This window comes from Crocuta crocuta, unplaced genomic scaffold (assembly GCF_008692635.1).
Source record: "Crocuta crocuta isolate KB4526 unplaced genomic scaffold, BGI_CrCroc_1.0 scaffold103, whole genome shotgun sequence".
Taxonomy (NCBI): domain Eukaryota; kingdom Metazoa; phylum Chordata; class Mammalia; order Carnivora; family Hyaenidae; genus Crocuta; species Crocuta crocuta.
In genome coordinates this window covers 1521806-1541489 of record NW_027529192.1, presented here as the reverse complement: position 1 = coordinate 1541489, position 19684 = coordinate 1521806, and the positions used below count along the sequence as shown (strand labels likewise).

General features: G+C 44.8%; 1 protein-coding gene across 7 annotated transcripts in view; it reads left to right on the top strand.

The window, feature by feature from the left end:
- Positions 1–19684, top strand: part of NRCAM (neuronal cell adhesion molecule) — a 78321-nt gene that overhangs the window by 14414 nt on the left and 44223 nt on the right. For 5 of the 7 annotated variants that reach the window (XM_077758326.1, XM_077758325.1, XM_077758323.1 and 2 more), the window contains 7 exons: positions 1025–1195; positions 1918–1974; positions 4040–4151; positions 6945–7129; positions 8575–8706; positions 15949–16092; positions 18733–18844. In XM_077758326.1, the coding sequence (XP_077614452.1) occupies positions 1025–1195; positions 1918–1974; positions 4040–4151; positions 6945–7129; positions 8575–8706; positions 15949–16092; positions 18733–18844 (913 nt within the window). The remainder of the gene's footprint in view (positions 1–1024; positions 1196–1917; positions 1975–4039; positions 4152–6944; positions 7130–8574; positions 8707–15948; positions 16093–18732; positions 18845–19684) is intronic. The other 2 variants (XM_077758327.1, XM_077758324.1) reach the window with 1 other exon arrangement.

Genomic DNA, 19684 nt, shown 5'->3' with positions numbered 1-19684 from the left:
GAGGGGCTTGTCTGCAGTCTGCTGTTAGTTGCCCGTGCGCTACCTGATTCTTCAGTGAGACCATGGGCTCCACCAGGGAGAGACCCTGGGATGCAGGATGCCTTGCGTGGGACCTAGCTCACGATTAAGTGCTCTCACGGTATTTGATGCCTGACTGGGCATGTAGAGGCAACCCAAGTTAACATTCTAGCAAGACTTTTTTTTTTCATTATTACTTATTTTTGAGAGAGAGAGAGAAAGCAAAGGAGGGGCAGTGAGAGAGGAAGACACAGACTCTGAAGCAGGCTCCAGGCTCTGAGCTGTCATCGCAGAGCCCAACGCAGGACTTGACCCCATGAACCACGAGATCTGGATACTTAACCAACTGAGCCACCCAGGCGCCTCTTCTTACAAGCCTTTTTAATGCATTTTCTAAGATACGTGTGTATGGGTGTTTAATAGTTAGGGACTGATATAAATATTAGGAAGAGTCATGCAAATGCTTTTGTAAACCATTTTTTTGGTTTACAGTTGCTTAATGCACATGACTGTACAGTTCTCATCTCCCTGCTGCCCCCGCTCCAGAGAAATTAGGGTCTGGAAGGCTCCCGGGGAGTTTTCATGTGTCACGCTGTTGTTGTTTTTACAGTTATTTGCTTTTTTTTTTTTAATTTTTTTAATGTTTTATTTATTTCTAGGAGAGAGAGAGAGAGGAAAAGAGACAGCATGAGCAGGGGAGGGTCAGAGAGAGAGGGAGTCACAGACTGAAACAGGCTCCAGGCTCCGAGCCGGCAGTCAGCACAGAGCCCGACGCGGGGCTCAAACCCACGAACTGTGAGATCATGACCTAAGCGAAAGTCGGATGCTTAACTGACTAAGCCACCCAGGCGCCCCTACAGTTATTTGCTTTTACTCAAAGAGCTTTATAGGGGGAAAACATTCCACTGAGGTTCACCAAACTATTCGTAGGTACATCTGTCTTGGTCATTTGGAAAGTGGCCACTCTGTGATGGAATGATCTGGATTTCCCTCTGCCTTTCTCCAGCCTTTCAAAGACTTCCACAAAGCGAGAGGGTTTCTCAAGGTCTGAACGGAGACCTTTATTTCTCCAACGTTCTCCCGGAGGACACACGAGAAGACTATATCTGTTATGCCAGATTTAATCACACTCAAACCATACAGCAGAAGCAACCTATTTCGGTCAAGGTGATTTCAGGTAAGAGCTCAGCGTCCTGAATCTCGCTTGCAATGATGTTTACAAGTATGCATAAAATAGATGAACTATTAAATACTACTGACTTTGAAGTACAGGTTCATTGACTAGGAAACTACCTGTGTGTAGTTAGTTACAGAAGTGTTGATATATAAGAGCACGCGTAACCTAAATACTGTGTTTTACATCCGTTACTGTTTCCATGATGACTTTCTGAATCTACTTGGTATCTTGAGCATTTATTTGTGTGTGCTTTATGCCTCACGATGCCTTTAGTTCTTAATTTTGTTAAAGGTTTAATTTATTTTGAGAGAGAGAGAGAGAGTATACCAGAAGGGGCGGGGCAGAGGAAAAGAGAGAGAGAATCCCAAGCAGCCTACATGCTGTCAGCAAAGAGCCCAACACGAGGCTCAAACTCACAAACCCATGAGATCATGACCTGAGCCGAGATCAAGTGTCAGATGTTTAACCGACTGAGCTGCCCGGCGCCCCATCCACGATGCCTTTGACTGGCAGTGCTGTGGCTTCAGTTGTGTGTTTCCAGATTACCGGTTGGGGGCAGCTGAGTGAATGAATCAGTTAGTCGTGTACAAGGTAAGAGTCTGTATTTGCTTGGTAGGGTAGCACTTGGTCAGCGAGGCTGTATATGTTTGCTTTTGTTGCCCGATACTTTTGTACCTTCTCCGCTCCTTCTTGCATTCTTCATAATATTCTGTTTATTTCAGTGGATGAATTGAATGACACTATAGCTGCTAATTTGAGTGACACTGAGTTTTATAGTGGTGAGTTACGGTGACTGTAACTGATATTTCTCTCCTCCATCGTAGAATTTAGTCCACTAACTTCACCTCCATAGCTGTTTAACCTTATATCCTCATGAAATTCCTAGTTACGTGTTTAGTGCCACTAGAACAAATGTATGTTTTCTGGGAAATGTAGTTATAAGCGTATGTCATGTCGCTAGAACATTTTCCATGGTGTATGTATAATGATAGTTATTATCACTGTTTTTATGTAAAGCACCATTTCACATGATTTGGAGAAAAAAACCATTCATGTATGTTCAGAATGATATTTTTCATTTTTTGTTGCGTTCACAAACTTTTATCATTAATGAAATAAAAATGCATTACCCTGCAGAATACTAACTCATCAAAGTCTTAGTAACCGCTATTGACTAACATCAAGTAGACTTTGATAGTAAGTTATTACATTTCCTGTCTGATTTCACACGACATTTTCAATGTCATCTAATCAGCAATAGCATTTCCCTTAGTTTTGTTTAAAGCTGAGTCACTGTCTCCAGTGGAAATCATCTTTTTTAAAACAGAGCATTTAAGATTAAGTTTCTTTTAAAAAGAAAAGAATTTCATATCCTTAAGGGAAATCTGGCTCTCAGGTAGAGAGTCTATCCATGAAAATTGTAGTTTCTGGATATGGGTCCTTTTAATTATCTCTAAGGCAGAATTTCTGCTTTATTAATTTTTTACCCTTGAGATATAAAGTAAAAAATATTGAGGTACTATTAGTGACCCAAGTAGGCATAACACAACTCCTGCCTTACTATTTCATTTGCTTTCATTTTATTTTCTTTTAATATACTTCTGATAAAAATGGGCCTCAAAACCATTCCCAAAGTGATTTCAGAGACATAAGGTTTCCTCCACAATTTCTGAAATTCAAGGGAAATTCTAAGTTCTCTCAAGTAATACCTTCCCTGGTTCTCAGTTTTTTTTTTTTTCTTCTGAGAAATGAGGTTAATTCATATATTACCTTTTTTTAAGTTTATTTATTTATTATTTGGAGAGGGAAAGGGTGAGCCAGAAAGGGGCAGAGAGAGGGAGGGAGAGAATCCCAAGCAGGCTCCACACTGTCAGCACAGAGCCCAATGTGGGTCTCAAACCCACAAACCATGAGATCATGACCCGAGCCAATGTCAAGCGTTGGATGCCTAACCGACTGAGCCACCCAGGCGCCCCTTATATATTACCTTTCACTCAGTTTTTGTGAGCATCAAATAGATAATCCACTTAAATAGTGTTGAAAACTATAAAGGCCTATAGAACCTTAAGATCAGTGTAATTCCTACTTTAAGAGTTTCTGAGAGGCCATCAGAAGATAAGGCCCCACTTAAGCGAGGTTTTCATAAAAAGGAAGATGGCATGGGTGAATCACCCTGCGATCTCTGACTTGAGCCCTCTTTATTTTTTCATTGACAAAACCATGAAACCAGTTTCAATGTATTTGACATTCATTATCCTTAATTTATGGCACACAATTTTCCAGAGCTCTGTCAGTAGATTTCTGGTTTGGTTTTGTTTTCCATAAACCTTGCAGTTTGGGGGTCTTGACATTAAGACATCCACCACAGATTTTTATCTCCAGGATCAATCAGTGGACTTGACTGTGATGTTGTTCCCACTGTAAACCAAAATCATAGTCACAGGTTTAGAAACATCTAACAGATTTTAATTTTCCAGAATACAGTTAATTTTCCCTTCAACCTGAGCACGAATTTTCAGGGATGGCGAATTTGATGCTGTGCCTTTCCCCTCTATGTCTACATCTTGCAATTTGCCAACCCACCAAAGACTCATGAAATGCTAGCCCAAATGAACAGAACACACAAGAGTAGAATTGTCCTTACTACCAGTGCTGATGTAACCAACATTGCTCTGTTCCTCACTGAGTGAACGATGGCTGTTCGTAAGGCAGTGTGGATGTGTAGTTTAACAAATCCCACGGTGTTAAGTAGTTTTGAAAAGGGATTAGAGTTTTAGGCAGTGAACTGTGTTTCTAGAAATACATATTCATAACTTTTAATCCATATGATTTTATTGTTTGCAGCCAAACCAAACAGAGAGAGGCCACCAACCTTTTTAACTCCAGAAGGCAATACCAGTAACAAGGAGGAATTAAGGGGAAATGTCCTTTCGCTAGAATGCATCGCAGAGGGCCTGTGAGTTGATGCTTTCTGTTGTGATGTACATTTCTTACAAAACGTGATAGACAGGTAGAGAGGCATTAATATCACAGCAAGAGGCACTGTCTTATACGCATTCCATCAAGCATCAAAAAAATTGATGGCTATTTTCAAAATAAGCTGTATGACTCATATTACCGAAATAGTCTGTTAATATAATAGCGTTCCGCCTGACATAAGTAGCCATGATTACCTTATGATGCTCTGATTATAATTAGGATGTATCACTTTGTCACTGTTGTGTAACAAACAACCTCAAAACTTAGCGGCTTAAAAACAATAGCTATTTATGACGAATCATCCGTCCACAGGTCTCAGGGCTGTTGCATAACAGGCGAGATAGGGGTATTTTAGGCTGAGCCTGCTCACGCACCTGCGAGTCAGCTCAGAGGTGGGTTCTCAGAGCTGAGGGTCTGCTCGTGGCTAGTAGGGCAGCCCTTGGCCATGAGTTTCCCCTGTCCCTCTAGGGGTCTAGCCCTGGCATATCATCCTAACTACGGAAGCACGCATGGCCTCTTAGGGACCTGGCCTCAGAACTGACACACCATCCCTTCCGCGCTTTCGAGCCACAGGCCTAGCTTCCTTGTGAGTGTCTCGTCCGTGCCCACCTCAGAGCTGATGCCACTCCGAGAAGCCATGAGCCCTTGACAGGAATGGCAGAGAGGCCTCCCCTAAGAGAAGAGAAGAGGAGTTCTGTTAGGTACGCACGAGAGGCAAGTTGTAGGCCTGGCACAGAGCAGGTACTATTGATACGGGCCCAGGTGCTGGGAGAATTGAACGGAATCTCAGAACATCGGTGTGATCACATGTTCCGATCCGTGCTGTCCTTGACGGTGGTCACCCAGCATCCTCAAGTTCCTGCCCAGAGTGGGTCTCCGAGATACGGCCTCACTGTTCACTGTGGAAGACGCAGGGAGGCCTCTGCTGGTCACGTCGGGAAATCACAACGCACGCTACTCACTTCCTCCAGTAACTGAAAACTACCAGCCCCTTTTAAAGACCTAAAATATATATCTTTCCCACCAGAATTCAAAAACGAAAAAATGAAAAAGCGAAAAACAAACCTTGGAATTTTCATTATCTGGTGCTAGAAAGTGGTTTAATCTACAAACTCTAAACTTTGGGGAGTAAAGATACCCATTCTCATAATTTTGGGATTCTCCTTCCCACAAATGGTCTTTTAGGTAAAAACTAAAATATGGTTGATATTTGGAAATTGCATAACACTTCCAAAAGAATTTTTTAAAAACCTTGGAATGTTGTAACACAATGTTGGAATGTGGGGCTCTCCTCATTTACAAGCCAATAGCTGTAGGACTCAGAATCAAATACTTCTCCTTCTTAACAGCTGCTCACTGGGGTAGTAAGGAAGCTTCCAGAACAATTCATGACTTCATTTGATGTCACGCTTCTATCCCTGTCATCCTCTCGCCTTCAGATCGTATGAGAAGCTGATTATCTCACTATAAAGAAACATCAGGATCAGATACCACATCTTCATTCATATATACATATATCTTCAGCTTTTCAAAATGATTTTACATTTTCTACCTCTTTTTATATTGACAGCATGTTTTATTTTAGAAGCCATTTCATCAGACATATATGTTCAATTATTTATATTCAGCTACACAAACCAGATACAATTCTACAATCAATTAATACCACTTGCATTTCTAATGACAGATAATTGTGGTCTCCCTGAGGGCCTAGAGCTTTTTTTTCCTTTTGGTCTTTATCTTCCCAGCATACAACTTAGTGCTTGTTCTATATAGTTCAGTGCTTAGTAAATGTTCATGTCCAGTGGATTTTTATTTTACCCTCATGGAAATCTCGTAAAGTCACTAGATCAAAATGCTTCCCTTTTGTGGGGATATGTGTATAAAAGTTCATGGGCACAAATTAGGTAGATCAGCTCTTTCTCTGCATTTTTAAAATGTTTTTTATTTCTGAGAGAGAGACAGAGCATGAGTGGGAGAGGGGCAGAGAGAGAGGGAAACACAGAATCTGAAGCAGCTCCAGGCTCTGAGCTGTCAGCACAGAGCCCAACGCAGGGCTCGAACCCACAAACCGTGAGATCGTGACCTGAGCCGAAGTCAGATGCTTAACCAACTGAGCCACTCAGACATTCTCTTTCTCTGAATTTTTAACTCTAGCTGATAAAAAAAAAGAAAACCTCCGTATCATTAATTTCATAGTAACCCTTTTGATTGACATTTTCCTTCATGTACAATTTTTGAGTACTGCCTCATGGATCAGAGCTTTGAAGAAAATAATTAGCTCCCTTCGGTGAAGTCACTTATGCCAGCACACTCATTGAATCAGGGAAGTCAAACTTTGTGGTGCCCCATGATTAGCATAATAATTAGCATAGCAGCTTGTGTGAAAATAGTAGCTTATGGACTTCAATACTTCTATGGACTTTTAATGTTTATTTATTTTTTGAAAGTGGGAGAGTGTAAGCCGGGGAAAGGCAGAGAGAAGACAGAATCTCACTCAAGCAGGCTCTGTGCTGTCAGCCCAGAACCCAACATGGGGCTTGAACTCATGAACTGTGAGATCATGGCCTGAGCCAAGATCAAGAATCAGGAATTGGATGCTTAACAGACTGAGCCACCCAGCCCCCACCCAGGGGATTATTTATAAAAGGGTGATGCTGGCTACAATGTCTTTATATTTCTTACGATCTTTATACAAACTTGGGCAAAAATTCACAGTCAGAAGCAATTAGGTGAACTTCTTTGTTGCAACATTTCTTTCTCTCCTCAGGCCTACCCCAGTCATTTACTGGATAAAAGAAGATGGAACCCTGCCCATCAATCGGACATTTTATAGGAACTTTAAGAAAACGCTACAGATAATTCAGGTTTCAGAAGCAGACTCAGGAAATTACCAGTGTATAGCCAAAAATGCATTAGGAGCAGTCCACCATACCATTTCTGTCACAGTTAAAGGTATGTCATTGTTTCACATGTATTGTTCTTGCCTTCATGAGAACTCGTAACTCTTCAGTTAAATACGCCTCTGATTATATTCTTCAGTAGTAATAAAAGTAAATTTATGTCAACATTCCCAAGACCTTGAATCTCTTCTCATTGCTGTTTATAATGCATCTCAAGCAGGTGAAAAATTCTCTCCCTCAAATCTTTCTCACAGAATAATTCCAATTAACAACTGTAGGAAGAATGAGGGAAATCGAAAATCGCCATTAAAATCCCACGGTTATAACTGCTGAGACAAGAGCCGATAATGAAAGCTGAAATTAGTGGATGAAACTTTAAGGAGAAATAGGGTATCTGCATAGCCTCAAAGTATTTCTTCGCCCACACACCCCTAAAAAACTAATTACTGAGGCAAATTTCACATACATCTACAAATTCTTTACCATTCCTTTGGGAAGGAGATGGAGGTGAATTTCCCTACTCTTGAGTGGGGGCTTTTAACAAGTAGATTATGGAAAGCAGGTAAATTGTAACTTTACAGAGGAGAAACCGGGCAGACCTCACCTTCACCACGATGCCGGGTTAAATTAAGCAGTAACGAGTCATGTCGGTACCACGCGTTCCCTGCAATGATGCATTAAGAAGGGTCCATCACCCAAGACCTCAGTGTAATCAGGAGAAAACATCAGACAAACCCAAGTTGAAAAGACATTCTACGAAACGACTGATCAGTACCCTTTAAAAGTGTCAAGGTCACGAAAGACCAAGTAAGAACAAGAAACTGTCAGATGGGAAGAGACTGGTGAGGAGACAGGATAAGTAAACACAATGTGGTATCCGGGACAGGGTCCTGGGACAGAAAGAAGGCATTGGTAGAAGAACTGGAGAAATCCTACTAGAGCGTGTAGATTACCTAGTAGAATTGTACCAATGTTAATTTCGTGGGTGCTAACGGTACCGTGGCTATGTAGGCTCACATTAGAGAAAACTGGGTGAAGGGCTCACAAGAGCACTCTATACTGGCTTTACGACTTCTCAGAAGTGGGAAGTCTTTTAGCTTGCTTCCTACTTTTATAATTAGGTGTATTCGGCAGGACTCAGAATCTAAATTCATGTTTCTTAGCCCCTGTCTCTACTGTCAAATGCTTTGCCTCTTTTGTGAAATCTGTTACCTTTTTCACGTCTGATGAGTTTAATGTAAAACGAGACGACAATTGTAGCTAAAAGATCTAGAAACAATACAGTCGTCTGTGAACCTCTGTAAACATTCTTTTGAAAATTTGAAGTGTTCTCTGGGGCATCACTTACAAACCTACCCACTCTTTTAAAAAAATGAAGTTAATAGATGTTTTGCAAAATACTTATTTTTTACTATTAAAATAGTTCCACATACTAAATTTGCTAGAATACTTGCATGATTCAAAGTTTTGTGGGGGTTTTTTCTTTCCTTCCTAAAGCGGCTCCATACTGGATCCTGGCGCCTCAAAATCTTGTTCTGTCCCCCGGAGAGGACGGATCGCTGATCTGCAGAGCTCACGGCAACCCCAAGCCCAGAATCAGCTGGTTATCGAACGGCGTCCCGCTAGAAAGTAAGTTTCCGTGCCTGGCTCCGGTTGTATTAGGTTTTCATAGCTCCATCTCAGCAGGGAACACACAGGGACGAAATGCCTACAGTTAGAAAGAAGCCGTGTGCAGTTAAAAAAGAGGCCCCAAATTACCTTCAGATGCTTATTTTATTATCTTCGGGTATTCCTTAGGACTGAATCGTTAGCGCTCTTAACACGATGCCGTGTGTTGATCGGGACTTGGCAATATTTGCCGTCTTCTGTGTGGACCCTGGGAAGGATGAGAGGGTCCGAAATAAACATGGCTGAGGAGTCCAGATCATCTTTGTCATTCCAAGCGTCAAGTGGCTTGTGGAAATGNGGGGAGGGGGAGGCGGGGAGAAGAGGAAACAGGGCTGTTGTTATTTAAAGAGTTCTCATTCCTGAGCATGGCCCGGAGGTTCCTAAGTTCTGTGGCCTTAGGCAGGCATCCCATTTAGACCCTTCAAAGGACAGGCCCCGCAACAACGGTTGTAGGCGGACACTCCATCGTTGCTCAGTTTTCCCTCCCCACGTGTGCCGAGGCCACCTTGAGCGATACTTGCGCAGTCCTTGCTGCGACCCACCTTCCGGGGACCACTCCCCGCCAGCCTTTCCAGCCTGCCGCCGCGCCGCCCAGGACGGTCCCCCGAAGTGCGGCCACAGGCCCGTCCACTGACCTTCTAAGTCACAGCAAAGACAAGTCTTCCAAAACCCGATTAAAGGCTTGAGGATGATAGAAGCCTGGAGGTTTATGGTGAAGAGAAAAAAATGGATATTGTATCTCCTCGCTCCCAGATTCCTAAGTCACGGCCGTCCACAGAGAGCCCACTAGCTCTTCTTCCCCACCCTCCACCCCCCAACCTCACTCACCACCAGCTGCTGCCTGCAGAGAGTTTCTGCACATCTCCCCCTGCTTGGAGTTCAGACCTTCTCTCAGTCCCAGAGAGAGAGAGAGAGAAAATCAGCTTTTGTTTAAAACCCAGACTCAAGATCCCCCTCCTAACCAGTCACATAATAATCTGCAAAGATATTCTTTTTTTTTATTTATTTATTATTTATTTGGAGAGAGAGAGAGAGAGACAGAAAGTACAAGAGGGGCAGAGGGAGAGGGAAAGACAGAACCCCAAACGGGCTCCGCGCCGTCAGCACAGAGCCCAACACAGGGCTCGAACTCATGAACCGTGAGATCATGACCTGGGCCGAAATCAAGACTCAGACTTGTAACTGACTGAGCCACCCAGGTGCCCATCCAAAGATAGTTTTTTAAATTTTTAAATTTATTTTTGAGGTAGAGCGAGAGACCGAGCACAAGTCAGGGAGGGGCAGAGAGAGAGCGACACACAGACTCCGAAACAGGCTCCTGGCTCTGTGCTGTCAGCGCAGAGCCTGATGTGGGGTTTAAACTCACAAACCGTGAGATCATGACCTGAGCCAAAGTTGGACGCTTAACCAGCTGAGCCACGCAGGTGCCCCGAAAGATATTCCTGACTCACAAGGAAGACAACCTCAGGCTTACGAAGTAGAACGCCTTGGCTCCTCATTACCTCCAGCCAGAATCAAAAATTGGTTCTACTTTTACTTGACCAAAAGGTCCATTAAGCTGGCTTTCCTGAAGTAGTCTTCACCTGGGAATGGATCTGAGCACTACTGGCAGATATTAAGTGGCTCAGTCCCCATTTCTCACTCTCAGGGTCATACAGCTGTGGGTCTAAACCAAGGAGGAGCTCCCCGTTGTCAGGAATGTGTGCTACACAACACAGTAGTCACCAGATACTCTAAAACAGACCGTCCGTGTTTCCTGTAAAAGGAAGTATGTTCCAGGGAGAACACAGATTGTAAAGAGGCCAGCAACTGGGGCTTAGATATTTCCACTCCCAGTTTTAACCATGATCAGGATCAGGAAGAGGTGCAGGGAGTACCTTGTGGTTGTGCGTTGGGAAGCCATTGCCATGAGTGAAAACAGAGATGAGGGGAACCCAGCCCAGGCCTAAAGAAGCAGCTCCGTGATGCGGTATCCGATCCGCCCAGGAACGCCCGCACAATGGTATGGGAGGGCAGGCGTGCTCAGCAGGGCAGCAACACATTTTGCGGCTGGGAGGCTCCGTGCACACCTGAGATCTGGCCTCAGTGGGGCTGACAAGTGGGAAGGGCCGTGCATCTCACCCCCCGGTGGGAAAGCAAGGGGGCCAGGGAAGGCTGAACAGGTGAACCCCCTCCCGGGACCCACGGGCTCATAGTCTATCCACGCCTGACGCAGGCAGTGCCTACCAGGGAGCCGTGTGGCTCCAGTCGTATTAGGGGGTTTGGACTGCACTATAGACACCGCTTTAAATGAAACCTCTGTGGGGAGCGGCAGCTGGGAAAGGCCTGCCCGGCGAGGGGAGGGGAAAGTTCATTTCTTCCGTCCCGAAAGTATGCACCCAAGTCCCTGCTGGATGGACAGCAAGGAGCCGAGCAAAGGTAGGATCAGCATTCCGCGCAGACCCAGGCACCCGCGGCCTCCGGCGTGCCCCCGGTCAGCCCCTCTGGTCCCCAGGCGAGGAGAGAAACTCCAGGCCGCCCAGCGCCCCGCCCCCTCCCGCCAGGCTGCCCCGTGGGGTCGGAAACAGGCGCCACGTGCTTGCACCACGGTGACGTGGAGGGCCTGTGGACGGTGGCTCTCCCACAGCTGGTGGCCGGGCTAAACGCGCATGGCTTCCTGCGTGGAATCGCATTGTTAAAAGGCGGTGGCTTGAGGCACCTGGCGGGGGACCCTCATGGCTCTGGGCACCGCGATGCTGCAGGGTCACCGCGCTCCCTGCCCGCGCCCGCGCAGCTCATCCATCGACACATTCTGCTGCGTCTTGCGTAGCCAAGCTCAAAGCGAACCCTGTGTGACTATACGGAGGCACAGAATTGGACTGGCGAGGATTCCATCTGGCGACCCCCCTCCACCTGAGAAGCTGCAGAACCCCTGAAGGGGCGTGGGGGGGGGGCAGCTGCTGAGGGTGAGGGTCAGGGAAGAGCCGTGTCTCTGCAGCATCACGCAGGGAGCCGTGCAGTGTCCCCGCCCGGTGCCGCACACCAGGGGGCCAGACCACCAGGTACACCGCCTCCCCGCCCCTGACTGTGGACAGTCGCCTAAGGACCCTGTACCTCCCCCTGGCTCGGCCGGCCCTGGCTCCCAAGGGCACAGCGGCCCCCTCAAAGGAGGATCAGCATCACAGAGAAGGAGGGGAAAGAACAGGGTTCTGTTAGCGCAGAACTGCGTTATCAGCTTGTGAGTGTGCATTTCAGACCTGGAATCTGCCTCACAGAACTGGAAGAACTCACTCAGAATGTGTCTGTGCAAACTCTTCCGAAGCTCTGTCCCCCAGGCCTGGCCAGGTTGCCTCAGATTGTCCTTGAAGCAAAAACCAGACCAGACTAAGTATGGAATTTGCCTAATCCTACCTAAAATATTTTTTAAACCATCCATGGAAGTCAGAGAAGAGAACAGAGCTGCGCAGAGCGAGCGCCGAAAGAGATCTCTGGTTTTATCGTGTGGCCTGCAGTGTCTGGGAGGGGGTGGAAGTACAAGCAGCCCCCGGGGCCAGAAGACTGGCCAAGGCCAAGGCCACGGGAGATGTGAATCCTGCCCCTGTCTTAAGAGTTAGCAGAAGAGCCTAAAACACGTGGAAGTTTAATCGTCCCCTATTGGAGTAGTGGAAGGAATGAAAATAGATCTCCTGCAGCCACAGGCCCTTATTTGGCTGACATCAGAGGGGGAGGTTGAAAGCCGGGGCATAGGAGAAGCAGCCAGGGGCAGGGAGGCTGGTCCAGGACGGTCCCCAGGAGCCACCAAGACATCTCCCCCCTCCCTTTCCTCCAAAGTAAAGGGCTCAGTGGTGGCATTTCTTTATGGGGATAGAGTAAGTAGATGAAGGAAAATCTGTCGCCTCACCCGGAGATGTGTTCTACATCATGGCCAAATGTTCAGATTTCAAAGATTATGAAATACACGGACTCAGAAAATCTGAGCCTTCATCACATGCTAAACGACCACGTGCTCCAGTCTCTAAATTCTCTTCTCCAAAGTGCACATACTGTAGAGTTAATCCATTGCATCAAGTTCTCTTTATTTAAAAAAAAATTTTTTTAATCCTTATTTATTCTTAAGAGAGAGAAAAAGAGCGTGAGCATGAGTGAAGGAGGGGCAGGGTGAGAGAGGGATACAGAATCCGAAGCAGCTCCAGGCTCTGAGCTGTCAGCACAGAGCCTGATGCAGGGCTCGCACACAGAAGCCCTGAGATCATGACCTGAGCTGAAGTCAGACGCTCAACCCAGTGAACCACTCTAAGTGCTCCTCAAGTTCTTTTTGAAATAAAATTATGCGATAGATATAAAAATATTTTTTACATTGATAGTGTTCTATACATATGAGGGGGCACCAATTATTATCCTCACTAACTGCTAGAAGCATTTCTAGGTTTGGCCAGCTGTATCAACAGCTGGAATAAAGGAATGTATTGTTGGAAGGCTGTCGGCCCAGTTCTGAACCTTACCTTCGGGGGCTCTAAACTGTACGTGATGCCTCTGTGCTCAAATTTCTTTCTCCGTTGTCCATTGATAGCAAGCAAAGTTGCTTATTCTCAGAATTAATCATTATCCCTTTGGATAACTGGGGTTTGGTTGCTAGAGAGTCACGCCTACCCAGTAGCCAGCACACAGAATCCAAGGGCTCCCAGTATCTCTATGTTAGCAATTTTCTTCTTTGTCCAATACCGGCTGAGCCGCCATATGTCACGGCAACAGGTCCTGGGTTTGTTTGCGTTTGTTTAGTTAAAGTGCTTCAGGAAAGTGTAGCCCAACTCCCTGTGGAGAGATATGAGCTTGTTCCCTACTCTTACATAAAGGATTTGTTTTATTCCTAAACACTTTGCCAAAAAATAAATAATTGGAAGACTGCTCCATTAAGCAGCAATAAGGCAGATACAGTCAGAAGCCTTTCAGGTAAAGAATAGCATTGAAAAGAGCTGATAGCAAATAAATACATGAGGGTGGGCTACATAAAAGCTTTGTAAAATGGTTTGTGTTGGGACTCATGAGTCCCCACTGAGGAGAGATTGTCCTGCTGCCTTCATTAGTTGAACTGGTCTTCCAAGTTCATCGTGATGTATTTTTATGATAGTTAAAAAAATAAAAACAAACACATAACGTAAAATTTATTATCTTAATCATTTTTAAGTGTACAGCTCAGCAGTGATGAGTATATTCGTCTTACTTTTGAGCAGACCTCCAGAACTTTCTCTTCTTGCAAACCTGGAGGTCTGTACCCATTAAATGTCACATGGTGGTATGACCTTTAAGAGCTCCATGCACTCAGGGCATGTGGGGCGCTCTCCTCACATACAGAGAGATTCAGGCCAGGGCTCTGACTCATTGCTGTCTGAAATGCCCAGACGCCACTCAACCCCCCTCCACTGCCTAGCGTGTCCGCAGGGGGGCCATCAGAATGGCGGACACTGAGAGTCCCCCAAAGTGGCCCAACACTGAGTGCCCAAGCGCTGGCTCCAAAATTGCTGAGAATACCTGACAAAGAAAGAGATTCTAGAAACCCTGCTCTGTTCCAACAGGTTTGCTTAGATGGACGTCGCTGAGAGTGGATGAGTCAGAAAGGCCCCGTGGGGTCTGGCCCTGGGGTAGACTGCGTTCTCAGGGCCCCTGGCTGCCTGCCACAGCTACGGTTCGCCTCCTAGGCCAGTGTGGCATTTCTGTTCTCTGCTACCGTGTCCTGATGACATCTTTTCCCTGTTAAAGGAATTAGAACTTGTATTTATCTTCTGGTTGGAAGAGCATGTTTCTTAAGGCAATTCGGAAGTGTTCACAGTCAGAAGCAGCGGATATGAGCTAAGAAGCCAACTCAAGTTATCCAGGCACCCCCAGCACTAGTTGAGTTCACTGGAGTATCTAAGGTGATTCTACAAATTAGCTATTCATTGTGATCAGAGGGTCGAACAGCCACATACAGAACAGTCTGCCGGTAAACTTTATGTGGTTTGAAGTCACTAATTTTGTAACTTGTTACAGCAGCCGTGGAAAATGAACACAGCATGCATGAGCACACTACTCTGGATCCACGTACTCAAACAAGGAAGAATAGCTATAGTTCGGTTTATTTGTATTAAAGTGAATTAATAAACCACAGATGAACCACAAGGTGTCTAAATGCAGTGAAAAGTATGTCTTAGATGCACATCTTTTTTGCTGTCATAAAGAGAAAAAAGATGGTGTTTGGAATGGAAGCCAAGGCTTCTTAAGTGGGTCAAGTTGCAAGAGCAGCTTTAAGAGAAAGAGGGCTGTTATTGGGCGTTGATTTGGACCAGCATCTTGAGGCAGGTACCAATCAGCCCTTTCAGTGTGATTGTAATGCAATGTAAGGTCACAGCTTAAGGTTTCGCGCTCCTAGAAGGGCATTTATCTCTAGTACACAGGACTTCCACCCTGCTAGGCATGACCCGGACTAAATTCTCACATGTTACATTACTCACATGCCACTGCAGTAAAGATGGGTCCTGGTCCAGACTTCGGCTTTTTGGGGTTTTTTGTTTTGGGGGTTTGTTTTTGTTTATGGGTTTGTTTGTTTTGTTTTTTTTTGGTTTGTTTTTTAACATACTTGAGAGGTTTCGCTAAAAAACACTCTCATTAAGAGAAATTTCACATAATCTGTTTCAGCCTCAGGAATTTCAGGTTCAGGAAAAGAAATGTTTTCACATTTGATTATTGGCCCTGTATATTTATGTATGTACCTATTTATTTATCTGTTTATGTCAACGAGATGCTTGTAAAAGACACAGGTTTGGATGGGCTAGAGGGTGTCTGTATTTTCAACTAGCGTTTGCTGCCTCCTCTTGATCATTAACTTCCTCGTAAAGAACCTCAGTTTCTTTGTGCACAAGGCAATGTCTTCCCAAATTTGTACTGCTGTGTTCACCTAACTTGTGCTTTATACCCACCCCCTGGATCTCTCAAAAACAATACTCAGTTTTACAGAATCAATCCACTCAGGACTAAATGAATATCGAGTATAACCCCATGCTGACATGTGACAACGAAAATCTGAGGAGGGAACATTATGATTTCTGCCTGGGTTCTCAGTCTCCCCCTCCTTACTGTATATACCTAGATTCGTGTGTGTTTCCTTTCTACTTACTATAATGCAGACCTCAAACTGCACATCTTCTAAGCCAAGAGGAATAAATATGTGCTTTTTGTTTTTATACCCAGTTGCTCCTGATGACCCCAGCAGGAAAATCGATGGTGATACCATTATTTTTTCAAATGTTCAAGAAAGATCAAGTGCAGTGTATCAGTGCAACGCCTCTAATGAATATGGATATTTACTGGCAAACGCATTTGTAAATGTGCTGGGTAAGCGCTCCCTTGATTACAGACATGACAAGTTCAGTTAATGACTGCTGTTGTTTTCCATGCATTCAGCAAAAATATACTGAGTACCTACTATGCACAACACACGGAGGATTGAGAGCTAGATGGGATATATGAAGATGGATAAGATACAGACCTTGCCCTAAAGGGTATTATACTCTGGCCTTGATGCTCTTTCATAACACCGTTCTTTTTTTTTTTTTTTTTTTTAATATATATTTCTTTATTTAATTTTGAGAGAGAGAGAGAACAGGGAGGGAAACAAAGAATCCCACACTAGCTTCACGCTGTCAGCTCAGAGCCCAATGCGGAGCTTGAACCCATGAACCTAGAGATCATGACCTGAGCTGAAACCAAGAGTCGGCCACTTAACGGACTAAGCCACCCGGGTGCCCCCAAAACACAGTTCTTATAAGGGTCAAATTATCCACTGTAGAAATAACCAAATAGTCAGGCTGCTCCATTCACAGATGGTTAGACCAGTCAAATATTCCAAAGGAAAATAGCATTAATCTGATTTTTGTAACTGAATATTCCTACTGTTCCATATTTAGAAACTGGTTAAGTTCAGTAACAATTTCATGATTCTGATTTTTAAAAAATCGTTAATCATAATGTTTGGGCTTTATCCTAGTCACGGATGTACATTTATTTATGAATTATTAATAATATGTTTAGAAAGCTATGATGCGCGGAAACATCGTCCGAAATGGTTGGTGTTTTGTTTGAGGGTAGTCAGCACACAACGTTACATTAGTTTCAGGTGTACAACTTAGCGACTTGGCAAGTTTATACTTGTTTATACTTTACACTTCTATTCGCCACAAGAGTAGCTGCCATCTGTCCTGACACATCGCTGTTAGTATCATTGATTGTGTTCTTTATGCTCTGCCTTGTATTCCTGTAACCCACCCATTCTATTATTGGAGGCCTGTATCTCCGTCTCCCCTTCACCCATTTTGCCCAACTCCCTACCCCGTCCCCTCTAGCAGCCATCAGCTCTCTGTAGTTAGAGTTCTGAGCCTGCTTTTGTTTGTTTGTTTGTTTGTTTATTCTTTTTAGTTTTTAGATTCCACTTATGAGTGGAATCATATGGTATTTGTCTTTCTCCATCTGACTTATTTCACTTATGATAATACCATCTGGTTCATCCATGTTGTTGGAAATGGCACAGTCTCATCCTTTTTATGGGTATATAATACTACACACACACACACACACACACGCACACGCACACGCACATTTTCTTTATTCATTTGTCTATTGATAGACGCTTAGGTTGCTTCCATGTCTTTTTTTTTTTTTAAGAGACATTAAGGGAGAGAGACAGACCGAGCATGAGTGGGGGAGGGGCAGGGAGAGGGACAGAATCCAAAGTGGCCTTAGGCTCTGAGCAGTCAGCACAGAACCAGCGCAAGGCCTGAACTCACACCTGAGCTGACGTTGGATGCTTAACCGACTGAGCCACCCGTGCGCCCCACCATGTCTTGGCTATTATGAGCAGTGCCGCGAAAAACATAGGGGTGTATGTATCTTTTTGAGTTAGTGTTGTTGTTTTCCCTGGGTAAACACCCAAAAGTAGAATTATTGGATCATATGGTATTTCTATTTTTAGTGTTTTGAGGAACCTCCATACTGTTTTCCACACAGGTTTCACCAGTTTGCTTTCCCAACCAACAGTGCTTTAGAGTTCATTTTTCTCCACATCCTCACCAACACGTGATGTTTCTTGTCTTCTTGATTTTAGCCATCCTGACAGGTGTGAGGCAGTGTCTCATTGTGGTTTCGATTTCCCTGATGACGAGTGACATTGAGCACCTTTCCATGCATCTCTTGGCCATTTGTATGTCTTCTCTGGCAAAATATTTATCCTGGTCCTCTGCGTGAAATGGTTGGCCGGTGTGATCGTTATATTTCTCATATGAGACAAAGCTACCAAGACATCAAAGTTATTAAAAATTTATGTGAGAATTGTCTTCACGGTGCCAGAAATTATTTGTCAGCTGTTTAAGTATAGTAGGCTCCCTTTCAGATGAAATTAAAGTCAGGAAGCCAGCCAGGACTTGGTGTTTGTCCTTCATGCTTGAAATGAAGGGCAGGAAGTCACACGCAGAGCTGAGCACAGTTCCCATGCTGGTGGATGTTTAGGAGGAAGTTTGGATTTCTGATCCTGTGTTTTGGTCGCCCCCACTCCGTTCTGTTCTGCCGCCTTGTCTGCTCGCCCCCACCCCCCCACATTCTCATTCTAACCCTGAGGTTAGGAGGGGCCAGTGAGTTAACAGACATGTACTCGGCCATTATTTTTGTGCCGGATACTGACCTCGTTTCTGGGAGAAAACAATAAAAGTCCCATTCCCTGTGCGTAAGGGGCTCCCAGGATTTATTTATCCCAGACATGGATAAATAAATCATTAAAATGCCGCCCCTGAGCAAGCTGTGCGACAAGAGACAGGAGGAAACTTGTATTTCTGCACCTTGGGTGACCGCAGGTGCCCTAGTGGAGGCTGTTCAGGGAGAGAACCCACCGGCAACGCTCGGCTGTAAACTTGCGACGCAGCACACGGTGCGCCCACGTGTTTATTATATGTTGATATTTACTTTACCTTTTTAAACTGTTTTCAGCGGAGCCACCACGAATCCTTACATCGGCCAATACACTCTATCAGGTCATTGCAAACAGGCCTGCTTTACTAGATTGTGCCTTCTTTGGGTCTCCTCTACCTACTGTTGAGTGGTAAGTAATAGCTCTGTTTCTTTTTGTTTTTATTTATTTATTTATTTTGGGACAGCGAGTGAGAGCAGGGAGGGGCAGAGGAGGAAAGAGAGAGAGAATCCCAAGCAGGCTCCACGCTCAGTGCGGAGCCCGATGTGGGGCTCGATCTCATGACCCCGGGATCATGATCTGAGCCAAAATCAAGAGTCAGACGTTTAACTGACTGAGCCACCCAGGTGCCCATCTATTTGTTTTTAATATTTACATTTGCTGAAGCCTTCAAATTTCTCTGTGTTGGATTTTCATTTAATCAGAGAACAGACAGTGCCGATGCCATCATTCTCTTATTATGAAATTCATTCATAAATACGTATGAACTACTTGCTGTGCGCTAAATACTTAACACATGTACAATCTACTTAGCAGCACATTTTGTCAACCACAGAGGTATCTGGAAATATATTCTTTCAAGTTTATTTACTCTGAAAGAGAGAGAAGTGGAGGAGGGGCAGAGAGAGAGGAAGACAGAATACTGACGTGGGGCTCAGATTTACAAACCAGGCGATCATGACCTGAGGCAAAGTCAAGAATAGACGCATAACCGACTGAGCCACCCAGGCGCCCCTGGAAATGTTTGTTTCTTTTCATTTTAAGATCCCCCCCCCCGCCCCCCGTATGTTACAATGCCACGGACATCACCTGGGACTTCACAAGGAATGCTGGCTGGAGGGCTGGTTGGGGACATTCCTTGAAAATAAAATACCATTTGGGGTCAGAGAAAAGTTCTCTAAGCTCAAGAACAGAATTAATTCCCCAGTGCTCATTGTTAGTGCCCCCCCCCCCCCCCACTCCCCTCCCTTG